This window comes from Hirundo rustica, chromosome 1 (genome assembly GCF_015227805.2).
Source record: "Hirundo rustica isolate bHirRus1 chromosome 1, bHirRus1.pri.v3, whole genome shotgun sequence".
Classification (NCBI taxonomy): Eukaryota; Metazoa; Chordata; class Aves; order Passeriformes; family Hirundinidae; genus Hirundo; species Hirundo rustica.
Genome location: NC_053450.1, coordinates 107,824,526 through 107,841,410, shown reverse-complemented (window position 1 = coordinate 107,841,410; position 16,885 = coordinate 107,824,526). Strand labels below are relative to the sequence as shown.

Sequence of the window (16,885 nt, the reverse complement as noted above, 5' to 3'; positions counted from 1 at the left end):
TCAACATAAAGGCAGTTTAATAAAACGGAAGCTCAAGCAAAGGTAAGAAACTCCAAAAGATTGTTCCCTGTTTCACATCAGCGAGCAACATCTGGCCATGCCCTGGGAAACAGGACTTCAGGTGTAGTTGTTGCACTGGAAGGCAATGTAAATAACGAATGTCCCACCTTCCTACTCTTTTCCATTAGCTTTTGTATTTGAATAGGCACCACATGTTCTGGAATATCCTCTTGGACAGTTTAGGCCAGCTGTCCTGGTTGTGTCCCTTCCCAAGATCTTGCCCACCCCCAGCCTACGCTGAAGGAGGAAATGTTGGAGAGACGAGTGGCCGAAGCACTGGTGTGTTATCAACGCTTTTTAGCTCCCAAAGCAAAGCACAGCACAGCACAAAGCACAGTGGGGGCTTCTGGCAGTGAAATTAACTCCATCCCAGCCAGCCCGGATACAGAGGAAGACATGCAGGCTAACACTCAATGCCAGAGAAAAACTCGATTAGAAATGCCGTTCACAGAGGGGTGAATTATTGAACGATCTCCTGTGAAGCATTAATCTTTGACTTATGGATCCCCCTTTCACGGTGTGAAAAGACCGCGGGGAAAGACAGATTAGCAAACGCATCCCAGGAGGAGAAGCCCTCGTTCCCCAGGCGATCCTTGCACAGTGGAAGGCCACAGGAGCCACAGCTCCCTCAGAGCGGGGGCTGTGGGGAGAAGCCAGAGGGACAGCACGGCGCCTCGGGACGCGGGGGTGCCCCTGGAGCGGACGAACGCTGGTTTTCCAACTACCCCGAAAGCACCGCTACGTCATTTTAAAAAATGGCACTCCATACACTTCCCGCGGCGGAGGGAGCCCGGAGACATCACAGAGCCACTTCCTGAACGTTCCGGCGGGGAGAAGGACGCCCGGCACTTCCCACCCCCGCCGCGGATCGGGACGAGGGGGGCACATCCCCCACGGGCGGGGCGGTCTCGTTTCGATTCCCCAAGCGCCGTGTATTTGTTTCGATGCCCCCGCTCCCACTCCCGCGGTGACGCGGGCGGCGGGGGCGGAACGCGGGGCGGAGAGTTTAAGGGCGACAAGCGGAGCGCGCCCCGACGAGCGGCGGCGGCGGGGTCGGATGGGGAGGCAGGTAGGTCGGTGCGCTTCCTCGGCCACCCCTTGTAGCCCCCTCAGCCTCCCCGGGGAGGGGAGCGCGGCTGTCGGCCGCCCGCCGCTCCGGGCGGGATGCGGGATTGCGGCGGGAGCTGCCCGCGCCCCCTGCGCCGCTCCATCGATGCTTCGCGGGGGCAGCCGCGGCCTCTTGGGGGTGGCTTCCCATCTCGGTGGAGCTTCCTGCATATTGGAGCAGTTCCGGAGAGGGGACGCGCCGCTCCGACGAGGGGCGTGGGTGCGGGGTTTGGCGTGTGGGCTGTGCTGGCTGGGAAGCCTGCCAGGGAATGTGTGGGGTGGTTGAAGGAAAAGGGGAAGAGTGCATTCTTGCTCCAGCCAGGCATCTGGGAGTGTGTGTTGGCCTGGTATGGTTTGCACGGAGGAGCTGGGGGAGATGGGATGCCGTGTCCGTGCTTGAAAAGAAGAGGGAGAACTCTTTTAGCATAGCCCGGGGCGAAGCATTGTCTTCAGTGGTTTTGGATCCTTTCCCTGAAAAGCAAAACTTGTACAAGGTCGCGGAGTGGTCACTTAACAAAACAGACTTTTTCAGCTGGAAAGGAGTTTGAGCGCAGTGTGCGATGCAGAAGAATAGATGCAGAAGGATCTCTAACCAGCTTTTGTATATTTTTTAGCGATTTACGGAGAGTTAACTTGAGATTTATTGCGAATGAAAAGAGGCTGTGCTTTCCCATGTAAACATGCCTGCGGGAGTATTTTCTATCGGTATTTTTTTACCAACATGCAATTAAATTTGTCAGGCACTGGCTGTGAACTGTGCAAGCTTGAAAACCTTGATGTTATGGGCAGCCTCGGTGTCTTGGGGTGTTTTCGTTTGTTTTTTCCTCATTCCAGAGTCAATACCCTCTGGAGTGAATCTACACAAAGGAAATATGCAGGCTGTTTGTTGCTGTTTCTCTTACCCTGTCAGAGAATCATAGGAAATGCTGAGTTGGAAGAGACTTATCAGGATCATTGAGTCCAAGTCATGGCCCCGCACAGGACATTCGCCCTAATAATCACACCATGTGCCTGAGAGCATTGTCCAAATGCTTCTTAACTCAGACTGGCTAGGTGCTGTGACCGCTTCCCTGGGGAGCCTCTTTCTAATATCCAGTCTAAACTTCCCCTGACTCAGCTTCATTCCGTCTTGTCGAGCTCTGTTGCTGGTCACGAGAGTGAAGAGATCAGTGCCTGCCCCTCCTCTTTTGCTCATGAGGAAGTTGCAGAGTGCAAAGAGATCTCCCCTCAGTCTTCTGAACAAACCGAGTGACCTCAGGTGCTCCCCTTACAGGCTCCTCTTCAGACCGTCGTTCACCACCCTCGTGGTCTCCTTTGAATGCTCTCTAATAGCTTGATGCATTTTTTATTTTGTGCTGCCCAAAACTGGGCAGCAGTATTCAAGGTGAGGCCACACCAGTGCAAAGAAGAGCAGGACAATGGTGAGAGGAACACTGGCGGGCTGAGCAAACAACTGCAGCAGTGTAAACAACTCCCTGAGTTGGACTGAGTTAGGTCTTGTATGGTGGAGCTAGACTAGGGATTTCAAGATTGTTGTTATTTCAGAGAGAAACAGAAAGATTAACTTTTCCTGCTGTTGTTTTGAGGTTTTGGTGGGTTTTGTGCTGACACAATAATGACATCGTGCAAACAGAATATTGAACCTGCTTTTGTATCTTCTTTTTTTTGCATATAAAATGGGAAATGCAAGTCTTTTCTTCATTTACTGGAAATCTTAGGTATTTGTATGTATAAACAGATGTGTTTCTCGAAAAAGCAACTCCAGACCTGGCTCAACTATATGTTTTCTTAGGTATGACTTGTTATTGGTAGGTTACAAAGAAGGAAGGATCATTTGAAGCTGAAGGCAAAGAAGACTGTTTAGTTTCGCTTAACAAAACAGGATGTGCTGGGGAGCAAGGCCAGACCTGTTGCTGCTGCAAGCTGTGAAACAGTCTTCAAGGAAGGCTAGTCACATGTGCTTGGCCTGAGTTCAGCATGCAAGGAAAGGAGGAAGGATGTTCTGAGGTGTCATCTGGTTTTGGCTGGGATAGAGTTAATTTTTTTCCTAGTAGCTGGTAGGGTGCTGTGCTTTGGATTTAGGGTGAGAATAATGTTCGTAAATGTCCTAGGGTGACTTTATGATGCTTGTGTCCCCAGTCCTCTGTTCTGTTTGTGCTGTATATTGAGTTCTGTGCCTTTAAGACTGGTTCTAAGAGCAAGCAGAAGCGCGGAGTTTGTTTTGAGAAAACTGCCTGACTCCTCCACATTCTTCTCCAGACTGTCCTGTGGAGGCTTGGAGGGACTGCAGGACAGAGATTTTTTAGCTTTTAGTTAGTTTCAGCTCACTAGGGCAGAGAAGTTCCCTGGACTGTTTTTTTTCCTTTTTTCTTGGGACTGTTTAAACCTGCTCTGGACTGAAAAAACCCAAGGGAGCACTGGGGGCTGCACCTGCAGGCTGGACCTCGGCATTTTCCAGCAGCTCCGGAGGGACTGGGACTGAGGAGAGGCACTGAGAGAGAGAGCCGAGCTACACCCACGGCAAGAACTTTCTCAATTTGCCATCTCACTCCAGAACGAGAGGTTTTATTGTTTCATATTATTCATTCTTTATACTTGTATGCACTTTATTTGTTAAGTAAAATAGTTTTTTCCACTTTTCTCCAAAGAAGTTTTTTACCGGACCGGTTGGAGGGAGGGGCCACTTGGGTTTGCTTCCCAGAGGGATCCCATTCAGGGGTTTTCTCCCAAATTTGTCCCTAAACCAGGACAATAAACACTGATGTTTTTGTCGTTGCTAAGCAGAGCTTGTCCTAAGTCAAGCGTTTTTCAGCTTGTCCCACCAGTGGGGATGTTGCCATCACATTCATCTTATTCAATAAACTGTATTAAGTTAGTAGCAAATGTTAAGAATTGACAGTAGTTGACAGTAGTTGACATTAGTAGTAGTAGTCATGCTAAGGCTTGGTAGGCCGCATGTAACCTGCAGATGAACTTTATAGCAGATTTTGTAATGTAAGCAGTGTAGCTAATTATGATAAGGAGTTTATCCATTTATCTAGGGAATGTACCTTTGGCAGAAACCTAAATGTCAGAAAGATAATTGTACCAGGTGGTAAAAGTGAAGTAAGAATTTGTAATGATGAAGAAATCATGTAAAGAAACATATAAAAACCCTGTGATTTTTCAGTAAAGATGGGGTCTTGTCTTTGGACGCTAGTCCACAGACTCCCGGGCCCTCAATAAAGCACCGCATAAACGACTTCGGTTGTTTGTGTTTTCTTCGGATCGGGCAACAGGGAGGCTGGGTGAGGACACAGAAAGCTGGGAGGGGATGCAGCTGGGACAGCTAACCTGAACTGTCCAAAGGGATATTCCATACCATAGAACGTCACATCGGTCTGTCTAGTTTCTGTTCCCTTGCCCATGGGTGCAAAGCTCTTGCTCCCCAGGGTCTAAGGTAGGTACACAGCTGCTGTCCTGGGGTTTGTGCACTCATATCTTTTTGTGAAAGGTGTTGTCTTGTGGTGTCCTAGTGATGTGCTTCAGATGTCCATTTCCTTGCTATGTCACTTCCTTCCCTAGTACCTTTCCTGTATGAAAGTGAACCACAGATCCTTGATCTAAAGATTAATAACATTTCGGTGTCCACTTCTTGAGGTTTTGCATGGATTTCCGCTTGTCAGCAGGGCTGGCCCAACTTCTGGCTGAGTTTGGGTCCCGTTGCTGTAGTCCTGTTTGGGGTCATGCATCTGGAGAAGAACTGATCTTCCAAGCTGTGTCAGCTGTGAGTTTGGTTGGAGACATCAGGTGGCTGGGCTTTATTGTTAATAACAATTCCTTTCTGACAGTTTGCACAAACAGACAGCAACATACTGTGGTAATCTGAAAAAGGAGGACCTTGGGAAGTCATTCAGGCCAGCTCTGCCCTGAACAGAGTCTTATGTGTCCTAGCCCAGAGTCTTCCATGTGTATTCTTTTACCCCTTGCTTCATTGCACAAATCTTCCCTGTGTGGTTTGTATGTGGTGTTTGAGATGTCAACAGGCCCTTGAGAGACCTGTGCTAATTGCATCCTGATCTGCATTTGCCAAATGTTGATAAGAATGTTTGCCTTTTTTCTGACAATGTCTGTGCCCTACAATTATCAGTTTACCACAGAGCACATTTTCATGGAAAAGCTTGGTATAAAATGAGGAGCAGCCTGGGATGTTCTGTCTAACTCTGTGCTCTCTCCCCCTTGCCATTTAACATCTTTTGAAAGCACAGCCAGAGCTTACAAGTCTCACAGCTGACCTCCAAAATAGAGAAATAATGCTTGCGTGCTAGACCCATTTCAGGTGAGAATCCCTTCTCAATAGTGAGAGATGCTTTGTGCTGTCAAGATCTGCTGATGCAGTGTGTACTGCATCAGTGAAGCTACGGAACAGTAGCATGAACTCCCCTAGTACTGCTTCTGCCTGAACACTTAGGAAGGAAGAGTATCTAGAGAAGCAAAATTCTGTGAGTGTTGTTGAGGGTTGTGTCCAGCAATGGAGGTTGTGTGCAGGTCTCCAGTTCAGACTGAAACCATCTGATAAAATGTCCTTTCTATACACTTTCCATTCACTGGGAAATGGTTTTCTTTGTCTTTTTAGAGGCAAACAGTTCCAGAGATGCATGCTGTCTTTATCTTTGGAGTACTGTGATGTGTAGGATGCTGACTGGCCATAGAGCCCAGACGCAGTAAAAAAAATATCATTTGGTCCAATTTGTGCTGAGTTTAGGACAACGTTCTGATAATCAGCTATCACTATGCTGCTCTGCTTGCCCTTATGTAAGCCAAATCTGCTCTAGAATCTCATTCATTATTTTTCAGGTGGTGCTGGCTTTTACAGGGACCAAATGGTCTTTGGCACTTCCAAGTTCTGGTACAAATCTGGCAAGGTGACTTCTTAGAGAATTTTTTTTTCTTGTTTTGTAGGACTGAGTGAGAATCTATCTATAGATAAGGCTATCCCTGTCTATCTCTGAATATATCCCTAATGATAGGGGTGTCTGATGAGAAGCAGTCTAAATTAGAGGCACTTCATTTGAGTTGACCAGTTTCTCCAACATGAGCTGACATTTTACGAGGGCTGAGTATGAGATCTTCATTTTCATCGTCATCTTCTTCAATATCTCTCTTCATGAGTGTCGTGATCCACTAATACAAGCGGGGGTTGTGATGGTTTGTTTATCGATCTCAGAGTGCAAAAGATAAAAGAGATTACGGTTTTAATCAAAAACAATGCACCTTTATTGAGTGCCCACAACATGGTGTGATAGAGGAGAAAGAGAGAGAGAGAGAGAGAGAGAGAGAGACAAAGAATGGAGAGAGAGGAATAGCTACCAACAGATGAGACCAAGTCCTCATGGCCATCCGCTGATAGATCCATCTTCTTCCATAGAGTGATCTCGAGTTTTGGTTAACTTAGGGAGTCTTCTTTATAGTCTTTTCCAAAGTGACATGCAGTTGGCCAAAATTGGGGCGATCCCTTGAGAGAACAGGTACAGGACAGACTGGTTCTCTGCAGCAAGCACAGCCAGTCCACCGTGACCTGCCCATTGTTCCTGCACGGGTTTCCGTGGGAATGCATACCAGTTTTTTGGTCCAGTGAACACTTCTGCAGGCCACATTTGACAGGCATCCCCCCACAGCCAGGCCAGAACTCCTGTGTTGGGGTTTCAGGGTTTCATTCTCTGTCCTTGGCGATGGTCGTGAGGCAGATGAGGGATCTTTGGACCGTCTCTTACAATAAGATACCGGCTGAACATTCAATTAAAATACTGTTCAGAGAGTCACAAATGCCACTATGACCTTTTTCAGACTAAGCAGATCCATGAGGATGTCCATGTCTAAATCTCAGCTTCTTCCTGTCTTCCACATGAGATTTCCAAATGTGTCTGCTTGCAGCCTGGTCAGTTATAAGCTGTTCATTTTTGTCTCTGCTATTTCTTCAGGACCTTCTCTGAAAATTCAGGTGATTTCCAGATTTTTCATTTGACTTTTCAGCATGCAGTGGAAAGCTGAGAGAAGTAAATTTTCACTGTCAAGGTTAGGTTTGTACACATTGAAAGGAAACTGTGTTCTCTAGATATGTCTTTAGTAGCTGTTGTCAGGAGAACAGGTAAAACTGGCTAGCGGGCACATCACTGCCAAGTTACTTCTTGGCTTGTATTTTTCCTTCTTTTATTGGGTCTGCCCTGACATTCACATATGTCTCTATCAGGTCATGAGGAAAGTGTCGTTTGGAAGACTTGAATGTGGTGTTCTTTTGCTGGGTGACTGCAGGGCTGCCTGCGCGGATCGTGCCTGCGGTGGGCATGCGGCTGCAGGGGTCCCTCTGGTGTAGAGAAGGGGTGACATGATGGTTCTTTCATGGTGGCATCATGCTCTTGGAGCCAGCCTGCTTTTGTTGAACGAGAGCCAAACAAGCCCTGAGGTTTCCTGTTGAGAAAACATGAATTACTCGAATGCTGATGAAACATATTTGGTTGTAACTCAGCCACAGTGTAGATGTGTTGTTGGGCTTTTTCTCTCCCTACCTATTGCCAGTTTGTAATATCTTTTGGGTTAACGAGGAAGAAGGAATGATTTGTCTGCTTAATAGGTCTGAGGAAAGCACAGTCTTTAGAAGTCAGATTTCCTGAGAACAGTATTCTTATTTGTCACCATTCTTTTAATTCAGATGCAGAGCTCCTAAGATTGCTATACTTCATTTGTTCCTCACATTATGGAAATCTGGAGAAGAAAAACATTATTCCACCACTGAGTAATGCCATAGGGATGGATCCTTAAAGCTTAACTTTCAGCACAGAAATTAATTAAAAGCATGGCTGTGAAGACCTTATATATTTTTTTTCTGTGAACTGAACAGTGTCATGCAGTTTCTCTTTTTAAAATGTGTAAAGCAGATGCAGGCAGAAAAACCAATGGCTTGGGTTCACTCTCAGATTTCTAAAGTTTTACCGCTGCCAGCTTCAGATGTGCAGAAAGCACAAGCTGGCCTCTTGAGACCCATAGCTGGCATGAAGAACACAACATTTTTCAATAGTGACAAATGGTTTTTCTGGGCAGTCTCCATTTGTGTTTTCAAAATTATCTTCTGAAGCGAGAGGAATCAAAACTTAGCACTGTAACCACTCTAAAGCTGCCCTGCTTCTACAGCACTCCGACTGAAGCAGTTCAGTGGGACACTGACCAGCACGGTAACCTAAGAGTTGATGACACATAAAGTAAATGGGAATTATGACCACTGTAGGGTTTGGTAATAGATAGTTTCTTACTTATCTGTACAATCTTTTAATTCTGTGAGTAAAAATTCATGTGCTTCATTTTGCTGTCACGTTTTTGCTGGTGGTCTCAGGAGCCATAAAAAAAAGTAAACAAAGTAGACCATATTATCTCTGATTTTTTTGTTTGTTTTGTTTCTGTGAATGATGAGGTCTCAACAGTGCACTGGGAAGGGTTTTTACAGACCTTAGGGTGTCCCCACACCTGTATGTGTTTCTTAGACTCCATCGCTTAGGAGAAATCCCTGCTTCATGAGGGGAACATGCATCTGGCTGGGATGGAGTTAATTTTCTTCACAGTAGCTGGTATGGTGCTTTAAATTTGTGACCAAAACAATGCTGATACCGTTACTAAAGCAGTAATGTTTTAGTTGTTGCTGAGCACTGTTTGCACAGTGTTGGGGCCTTCTCTGTTCCTCATTTGGCCTCCCAGTGAATAGGTTTGGGGTGCACAAGAGGTTGGGGAGGGAGCACAACCGGGCAGATGACTCAAACTGAGTGAAGAGATAATCCGTGCCATGTGGCATCATGCTCAGCAATGATAATGGAGAGGAGAGGACTTAGGGGGATTAACCTTTCCTGTCTTGGGAACTGGATGGGCATTATTCCATGTCAGGGAGGTGGTTAATGATTGCCCTTGCATCACTTTTGTTATCTTTCTTCTTCCAGGTCCCTTTTGGTTACTGAGCAATTTTTATCTTGACCCACAAATTTTTTTGGTTTTACTTCTTACTTTTCTCTTTACCCCTCCCACTGGGATGGCAAACACTTAGCTGCCTATTGGGTTAACCCACTCACACCAAAAACTTTCTGTAGTTATTTCCAGATACAACTGTGGCTTTTACCTGTGCCAGTTAAGGCAGAGTAATGGACAACAGTTTTGTTTAATGCTCCTCACGCTCGATAGACTTTACATAATAGGCCCTCAGTTAGTCCCTTGGTTTTGAGTTAAAATTGTTTATGCTGCAGGAAGATGTTGGGCAATAGCAAGACGTGCTGTGCTGGTCTGCACGGCAGTTCTTTTGGATCATCAACTTAGATGTCAAATCTGCGTGCCCGGTGTATCTCTTGGGTCTACAAACGCGGATATAGTTGCTAAAGCCTGCAGCAGACGTCCCAGTTATTTAAATGATCTACAGTTTGATGTTTTGGCTGGGAAACTCCAGTTCTGGAAAAGGATAACAACTTGTGTTCTGGTCAAAATTCCTGCTGCCTGGAAAGGGGTGGGCATGACGCCTTCTGATCTGAAACAGGGAGTTCAGTTCCAAAATTTCTCAGTGCAGGACACGTTGGAAAGTCCTTTTGAAATGCTCATTGCTTCTTCTGCTGTACTGTGGAAAAAACAATCTTGTAAATGCGTTTTATTTGTACTTGTACTTTTAGTATATTCCAGAGAAAACTAAGATAAAAATATAATTCTGGGGAAAAAATACCACACTGAGTAGAAGCATAGCTTTCTTTGAAAAAAGAAAAAAAAACCCTGAAATTCAGCTACTGTTTGGAAAACCACTTGTTCACATGTATTCCTACTTGAAAAAACTCTTCTATAGCTGGCGTATTTTGGTATTCTTGAGAAAATAATTTTTCAGGCTTTCTGATGATAAAGAATTGAAATCTGAATTACAGAAAAGATGAGGTAGAGCTATCTTTTAGCACTTTTTTTCTTCCTTTGTTCTGTTGCTTTATTTTTTTCCTTTTTTTCACCTTAATAGTGCTCATACCATGCAGTGTAGAAGAAGTTCTGAACATGTTATGAGTACATTTGATTGACTATCTGGAGAAGTAGTATTTTTAAAGTATATGCTAGATTCACATTGCTCAATAAAGTGATGGTTTAATTTGTGTGGGATAAATGTAAAAATTACCCCTCTAGCGTGACTGGTTGTCATACCTCCCCCAAGCAGATGGGACCTCTTTTTCTTGAATTGTTTTTTATCCAGGATTTCACGTGTTCTTGGTGCTTCCCTGGAATTAACAAGCTGATGCTTTGATTACAGACATCATCATGGAGTGTTTATTTGTTTAATTAAGGCATAACTTCTGACAGGTCATTTCTCAGTCAGTCTGAAGCAGTGCAAATCTCAGCTCTGGTTTCACCTGATTTTTCTGTTGCCTCCTAAGAGTTGTGGGCTGCCGCTCTCCTGTCTGCTTAGTGCACTTGTGAGCCTGACAAGTGCTTTTTGTGTTTGGATAAATGAGAAGGCACGGTGCCATCTGTAGTGTGCCTCATCATACCTCTGTGCTCACAAGACAGCACTGATTCTTGGTTTTTCAGCCTCATCATGAGGAGTACTGCAGAGAAAATACAGCAGAAATATTTCATGCTTTGCCTGTAAATTCATATACTTTAAAATATCTAGTTTGCTTTGTTGTTAAGAGATCTTGCAGATATTTTAGTCCTGCTTTCAGCTGGGATAATTTTCTACTCAGTAGCTGGTACAGTGCTGTGTGTTGGATTTAGTATAAGGTTCATGTTGATAACACACTGGTGTTTTAGTAGTTGTTGACCCACGTTTGCCCTAAGTCAAGGACTTACCAGCTTCTGATGCTGCCCTGTCAGGTGCAGAGGGGCACAGGAAGCTGGGAAGGGACACAGCCAGGACTGCTGACCTGAAATGGCCAAACGAATATTCTGTACCATAGAATGCCATGTATATAAATTAGGAGGGAAAACTGGCCAGGGGCTGTTCCTCAAGAACTAGCTGGACATTCGTCAGCAGGTAGTGAGCAATTGCACTAGGCATTACTTGTTTTGTATACTCTAAGTTTATTCTAAGTAGTATTAGTATTTTCCCTTCTTTTTCAGTCCTGTTAAACTGTCTTTATGTCAGCACACACATTTTACATTTTTTCCCTGATTTTCTCCCCCTCCACTCAGGGAGTGGGGGAGTGAGCTGGGGTCTGTGTGGTGTTTAGCTGCCTGCCAGACTAAACCTTGACATTATGTTAGCAGGTTGCGAAGGTTGCAGATTTTATGTGTTTTGTAACAGGTCTGTTAATACCTGGATAATAAGTAAATCTGTGAATTCCTATTTGGTGAATTAATCTTACGTAATTGCACTGAGATTTGTGAGATTCATACAGGTTTTTACAGGTAATGAAAACAGCTTTTAGTCATAAAATCAATCTGTGAAGAATGATTCTACACAGCACTTTAGCATTGGATATTTCTCGTCTGTTTCTTATGTGCTGTTTCTCTTACACATAGCTGGTTTTCCTCTTGCATTTGTTTCTTTCATCTAGCTGCTTGACCATGGGATTAGTTTTGCTTAATGACCCTGATTTTAGAATTTTAATGATATAATAGTTTTTCAGTAAGTTACAGTTGATTCTAGCTTCAACCTTTGTTTTCTTTGTCCACTTCCTGTATTCATTTTAATAACTGTCAAGTCTGATTCAAGGTCGTCAAGCACTATTACCATACTATGTTACAATATTTTCTTGCATTAAATAAGTTTCTAAGCTGTTCTGTATACATTGGATTGTTGAGTATCGAGACAAAGGACCTGTACAAGAAACTCAGTTAAAAAGTGCAAACAAATGAGTTTTGTGTTTAGTTAATTGGAATGTATAGCTTCGTGTATTTCTTAAGCATATAAATGCTGTGTGTTTTCTCAGATATTTCCTCCTCTCTTGGGTAAGTGCTCACACATTTAAATGATTTGGAATCTTAATTTAAAAGATACAGTTTAAGACCTGAGGATAAAAACTGGGGAAAAAAAATGCATACCAGTGGTAGATCTGGTTAGCTGAAGTTTATTAAAAAGTAGATGAAAAGTTAAGGAGGCATCAACAGCAAAGATGAGGCTGTCACCAGAACTCTGTTACTAGTCCAGTTGCAGGAAACAAAGGAGATGTTCTCTTTTGTCCTCCTTTTCAAATATGCAAAAATAAGATGAAAAATTAGGTCAATTTTAGGGAAAGAAGTGTCTCATAAGTCAGTGCTTTTGTTTGATTAATTTTTTTTTCTTTTTCTTAGCATGGATCCCATGTCATATGCACAGTTGAAAAGGCAAGCTGGGAACCAGGATTTTAAAAATGGAAATTACTCTTTGGCCATAAAAAAATATGATGAAGCTCTACAAACGCTTGGTTATTTAATGCAATGGGTCCCGTAAGTATTCTTGAATTATGAGGTGTAAACAATAAGGCAAGCCGGAAATGTATAAATATGTACAGTAGCACAGTTAATTCAGAACTTTGTTTTTTGACTTAACACTTGATTTTCTTGTATGTTTTTTCATACTCATTACTGTAGCAGTTTTATAGTTACTCTCTTACTTACATATATATAAAGAGATTAATTAGTGACTAAATCTGGATATTTTTGCACAAACATCAATTATGAAATAGTGCAATTAAAGCTCAGATAAATTTTTCATAAACTGCATTGGTTTCTATTAAATGACTTCTGTTTCTTAGCTGACATGTTGTGGATTAATCCTGCTGTGATTTTGCCATGTCTTGGCCTGTTCTTATATTAATCATCTGATTATCTGTAAAATGATTCATGCAGGTTACTTTGTTCTTGTTTTTTGGTCCTTCTCAGTATTCTGAGACTTGTTAAAAATAATTTTTCAGCAGAAGATTCCTTTGGTTATTTCTTTCCAGATGCTGAGTGCTTTTCATCAGTTAACATAAGCTGGTAATGTTACTAATGATTAAATGGTTGAGTATTATGTTGACTATTAAATATTCATTATTATTGTATATTAACACTGTTGTTAACCTAATTTAACATTGGCCACCCGTTTATTTTAAATGTGGATTTTCCTGTTGACTTCACCAGGTGGTGATACAGTAAAATGCATTGAGGTTATTTTTTGGTGACCAAAATGTGTTTAGTGCTCTTTCCATCCCACGACTTCCATCCATGTGTCTGTTTTTCCCCATTCCTGGCTGCTGGCTTTCACTGAGCCATATGTAGGTGTATCGACATGGTCTGCACTCTTGCTAATTCCTCATCCTTCATTGTTCCAGTGGCCTGGCTTTCTGCTTCAGAAGAGACTTAGGTTACCACTTTGGGTATCACCAAGGTATCATTAGGATGTCTCTAAGACATTTTATAGGCGATATTCAAATAATCTTTATTATCTAGAACTACATTTTTTACCTCTAATTTTGTCAGGTGTAGTTTTTTCATTTATTCATATCATTAACTATAAAGTATGATCCTTTTTCAAGTGAATAAACAGTAATGCTAAAACCCTATCTTTAGGTGTTCCCGGGACATAGCTGTGTTGTTGTGCAACAAGTCAACTGCCTTGTACTGCCTGGGCAAATGGAAGGATTCAATGGTTTTAGCCCACCAAAGCTTACAGTGGGATCCGGAGTATGTTAAGGTATTCAGATGCTTAAGCTGGCAGCTTTTTCATGCCTTCCTTGCTTCTTCTTTTTTTTTTCTTTTTTTCCTCTCTTTTAAATAATGGTGCCATTATCTTCTTTTTATTGTGTTTTTGCTGTATTTCAAGATGAGTAAATACGGCATAAAATTCCAGAATCCGTGTTTGATTCTATACATAAGCATGAGATCCACAGCTGTAATAGTATTTTTAGTGAAATGAAGCAGCTCCCTTTTGCTCCAGAAGTTGCTGGTTCTCTCTGGGTCCCATTGAGAGAGGTACCAGTGCTTTCAAGAAATGTGACTATCAATATCCCAAAAAAGGGTTACATGTTAATAAGTGTTCGGTTCCTGAGAGTGGTACTTGGTGATCAAGGTCATATTGTATTGCCAGTGGACAGAACAATACACTACACTTGGCTTGTGATTAAATACACGTTGATTAAGTTCACCTTGACTCAAATAGCCATCTGTTAGGAATAAGTACGAGTTGTACAGTATTTATGATTTGGAGTCATACTCTTGGATTGGCTTTTATGTGCAATAAACTCTCTTCTGGTCTAACCACTGAAGACTCCCGGAGCCTTTAGTAGAACTTCTTTTTATTTAGATACGGTAAAATTGCATCCAAATGCCCATTTAATCTGTGCTGTGTTGCAACAGGCCAGTTAACTGATTTGAACTGATTAACTCCACTGTGACTCTGAGGTGGTGCAATCTAATTCAGGGTGAATATAAACACATTTGGGTGCTGAAGAATACATGCATTGTGGGAAATAATGCAAAATGCAGTGTTGTGGAACCATAAATATATATCCTGGACCTTGCAACACAAAAAAACCCAGTCTTGTCCAGAGGAGGTTAACATACAGCTGCTGAAAGTATGTCTTTCATCCTGTAGTTATTTTCCAAGCTTTGAATTTCAGGATTTCACTTTTAGTATCTGTGATATCAGTGACATACTGTGAATTTCAAGGGATTAAAATAGAGTAGTTTATTTCACTTTTTTTTTAAATCTCTGTATAAGAAGCTGTAGAAATAGTATTATGTGTCATTTTTATAACATAATGAGAGAAATTTTAAAAAAATACCTCTTTTTGGTAGTAAATATCTCAGAATATTTTCTCAACATCTTTTTTTCTCCTTTTTTTTTACAGGCTTATTATAGAGCTGGCTACGCATTCATCATGTTATCAAAGTCTTACGAAGCAGTTTCTATGTTCCACAGAGGTCTCGATGTTCTCCTGAATTCTTCTGCAGATCAAACTCAGATTGCTGAGTTTATAGCTGGAATCTTCATAAGTGTCAATGGTAAGCTCAAATTAAGACCTTAATTTTCCTAAGAGCCTTTCAATAGTGATGACAGCACTTAGTAGCATGTCCTTTTGTGAGATAATTCCTTTGATCCTTTAGTGCATCAGGCCTGTTTGAGGATTATGAATATATATGAGAATGTGGTGAGCCTGGTCCAGCAGATGCCAACAGTCTCAAAACACTGCAGGGGAGTGAGTTGTCTCACAGAAACGTGTCAATAATGGAGTAGTTAGAAAGGGTCAAAATTTAGAGTCAGCAAGACAAGATTGGAGATTTGGAACTCCAGATCCCAGAGGCTTTAAGTGGGTTTTATCCAGACCACCCTCATTTTCTTTTAGCCAGGTAGATTTGAAAATACTTAGAAGATAGGCAGCTTAAACTTTTTTACAGTGCAGTGTATTTCAGAGTGGAGGACTTTCCCTCATCTAGTGATGGGCAGCAATGAAAAGAGGAAATGTCGCCTTCCTGTGGCATTGTATGGGTTTTTTTAGCAACATCCATCATCTGTCTCCCTGCCCTCTTCTCAGTCTCTCCTCCTCTACTTGCTTTTTAGTCTGTTTAACATGCTTTGTCTGATGGGCCTACAGGCATGCCAGGGGATTTCAGGTTGTGCCTCTGCTGCCTTTTCTTGAGCCTGTAGCCCCATGTTAATGTCCTTAGTTGTTGCAGAGTCAGCAGCTGGTTGACCCATAAGTGGAAGAATTGCCATGAGGTTCACAATGCCTTGGGGCTTTGAGGTGTTTCTTGAGAGCAGGGATTAATTTTTTCCCCCTTGTTTAATGAAGTCTGGCCACTGATAAACAGGGTGCTGAATCAGTTGGGTGACCAGCCTTTCTTAAGCCCCCACTGGGCAATCCCCCGGGTGTTAACCAGTGCTACAATTATCGCTGTGCAATGAAGTGATTTAGTTGGACACTTCAACCTTTGAAGTGCTCTGTATACCAAATAGTTTTCTCTATTGTTTATTCTTGCAGATGAACGAATCTTGCCACCATCTTTCCACCCTGCGTATAATTTTATTTTCCGCCAGCATTTCGATGCAGTGATTTGGCAAGCCGTGATAGAAAGGCTGACCCAGAAAGGGAAGTGGCGGGTAAGTGTGTCACTGTGTCACCGTGTCACCTGCCTCTGCATGTTGGGCACTCACGTCTTACCACTTCAGCATAAGCTCATGTTAAAAGCCAAAGCTGTGAATATATATTACTCCCTGATTCCAATGTCTTGATTTTTAAGACTTCGAAAAATGCTTTTAGTAATAAATAATTTATGAAACTCATTTCTGAAAGAGATATGATGGACTTGAAATCCTGCTTGTCTCTTGCTGCTGTCTGTTGTCTCTCTTATAGTACCACCTAGAGTCCTGTTCAATAATGCTCAGATTAGAGGGGAAAAATATAAAGATTCATTTGTGGTCCCTTTTACTTCTGTATGACAAGCTGGATTCCTGAAACTGTCGGTGAAAGACCCACAATAAAGGAGCCTCTCAGTGGAAGTACTTAATGTTGAACAAAAACAGATAATATATAAAAAATCAGAAGGTGGATCATCTTAAATTATTTTAATCCTCTCTCAAGTGACTGTGGAAAAAATGGATCATTGTCACAGTTACGCCTGTATGGGGTGTTGGTGGTGAGGTGCTGGCAGCAGGGGCAGCAGGGCACCCGTGAGGAGTGGCCAGAGCTGCGTCACTTCCAGCTGGCTCCAACAGCCCTATCCTAAGGCATGGCTCAGCCAAGGTGGTGGTGCCTCAGAGAAACTGTGTTTTAAAAAG

The 16,885-nt window shown here is 42.7% G+C and overlaps 1 protein-coding gene across 2 annotated transcripts in view; it reads left to right on the top strand.

Annotated features, from left to right (window-relative positions):
- The first annotated feature begins 1,055 nt into the window (after positions 1–1,055).
- TRANK1 (tetratricopeptide repeat and ankyrin repeat containing 1) overlaps positions 1,056–16,885 on the top strand; it is a 52,433-nt gene continuing 36,603 nt past the window's right edge. Inside the window, exons 1-5 of one of the 2 annotated variants that reach the window (XM_040064064.1) lie at positions 1,056–1,129; positions 12,439–12,573; positions 13,678–13,801; positions 14,958–15,111; positions 16,089–16,207. In XM_040064064.1, the coding sequence (XP_039919998.1) occupies positions 12,440–12,573; positions 13,678–13,801; positions 14,958–15,111; positions 16,089–16,207 (531 nt within the window). In that variant the 5' untranslated portion in view covers positions 1,056–1,129; position 12,439. Of the gene's footprint in view, positions 1,130–3,529; positions 3,730–12,438; positions 12,574–13,677; positions 13,802–14,957; positions 15,112–16,088; positions 16,208–16,885 lie in introns of those variants that run through there. The other variant, XM_058420896.1, reaches the window with a different exon arrangement.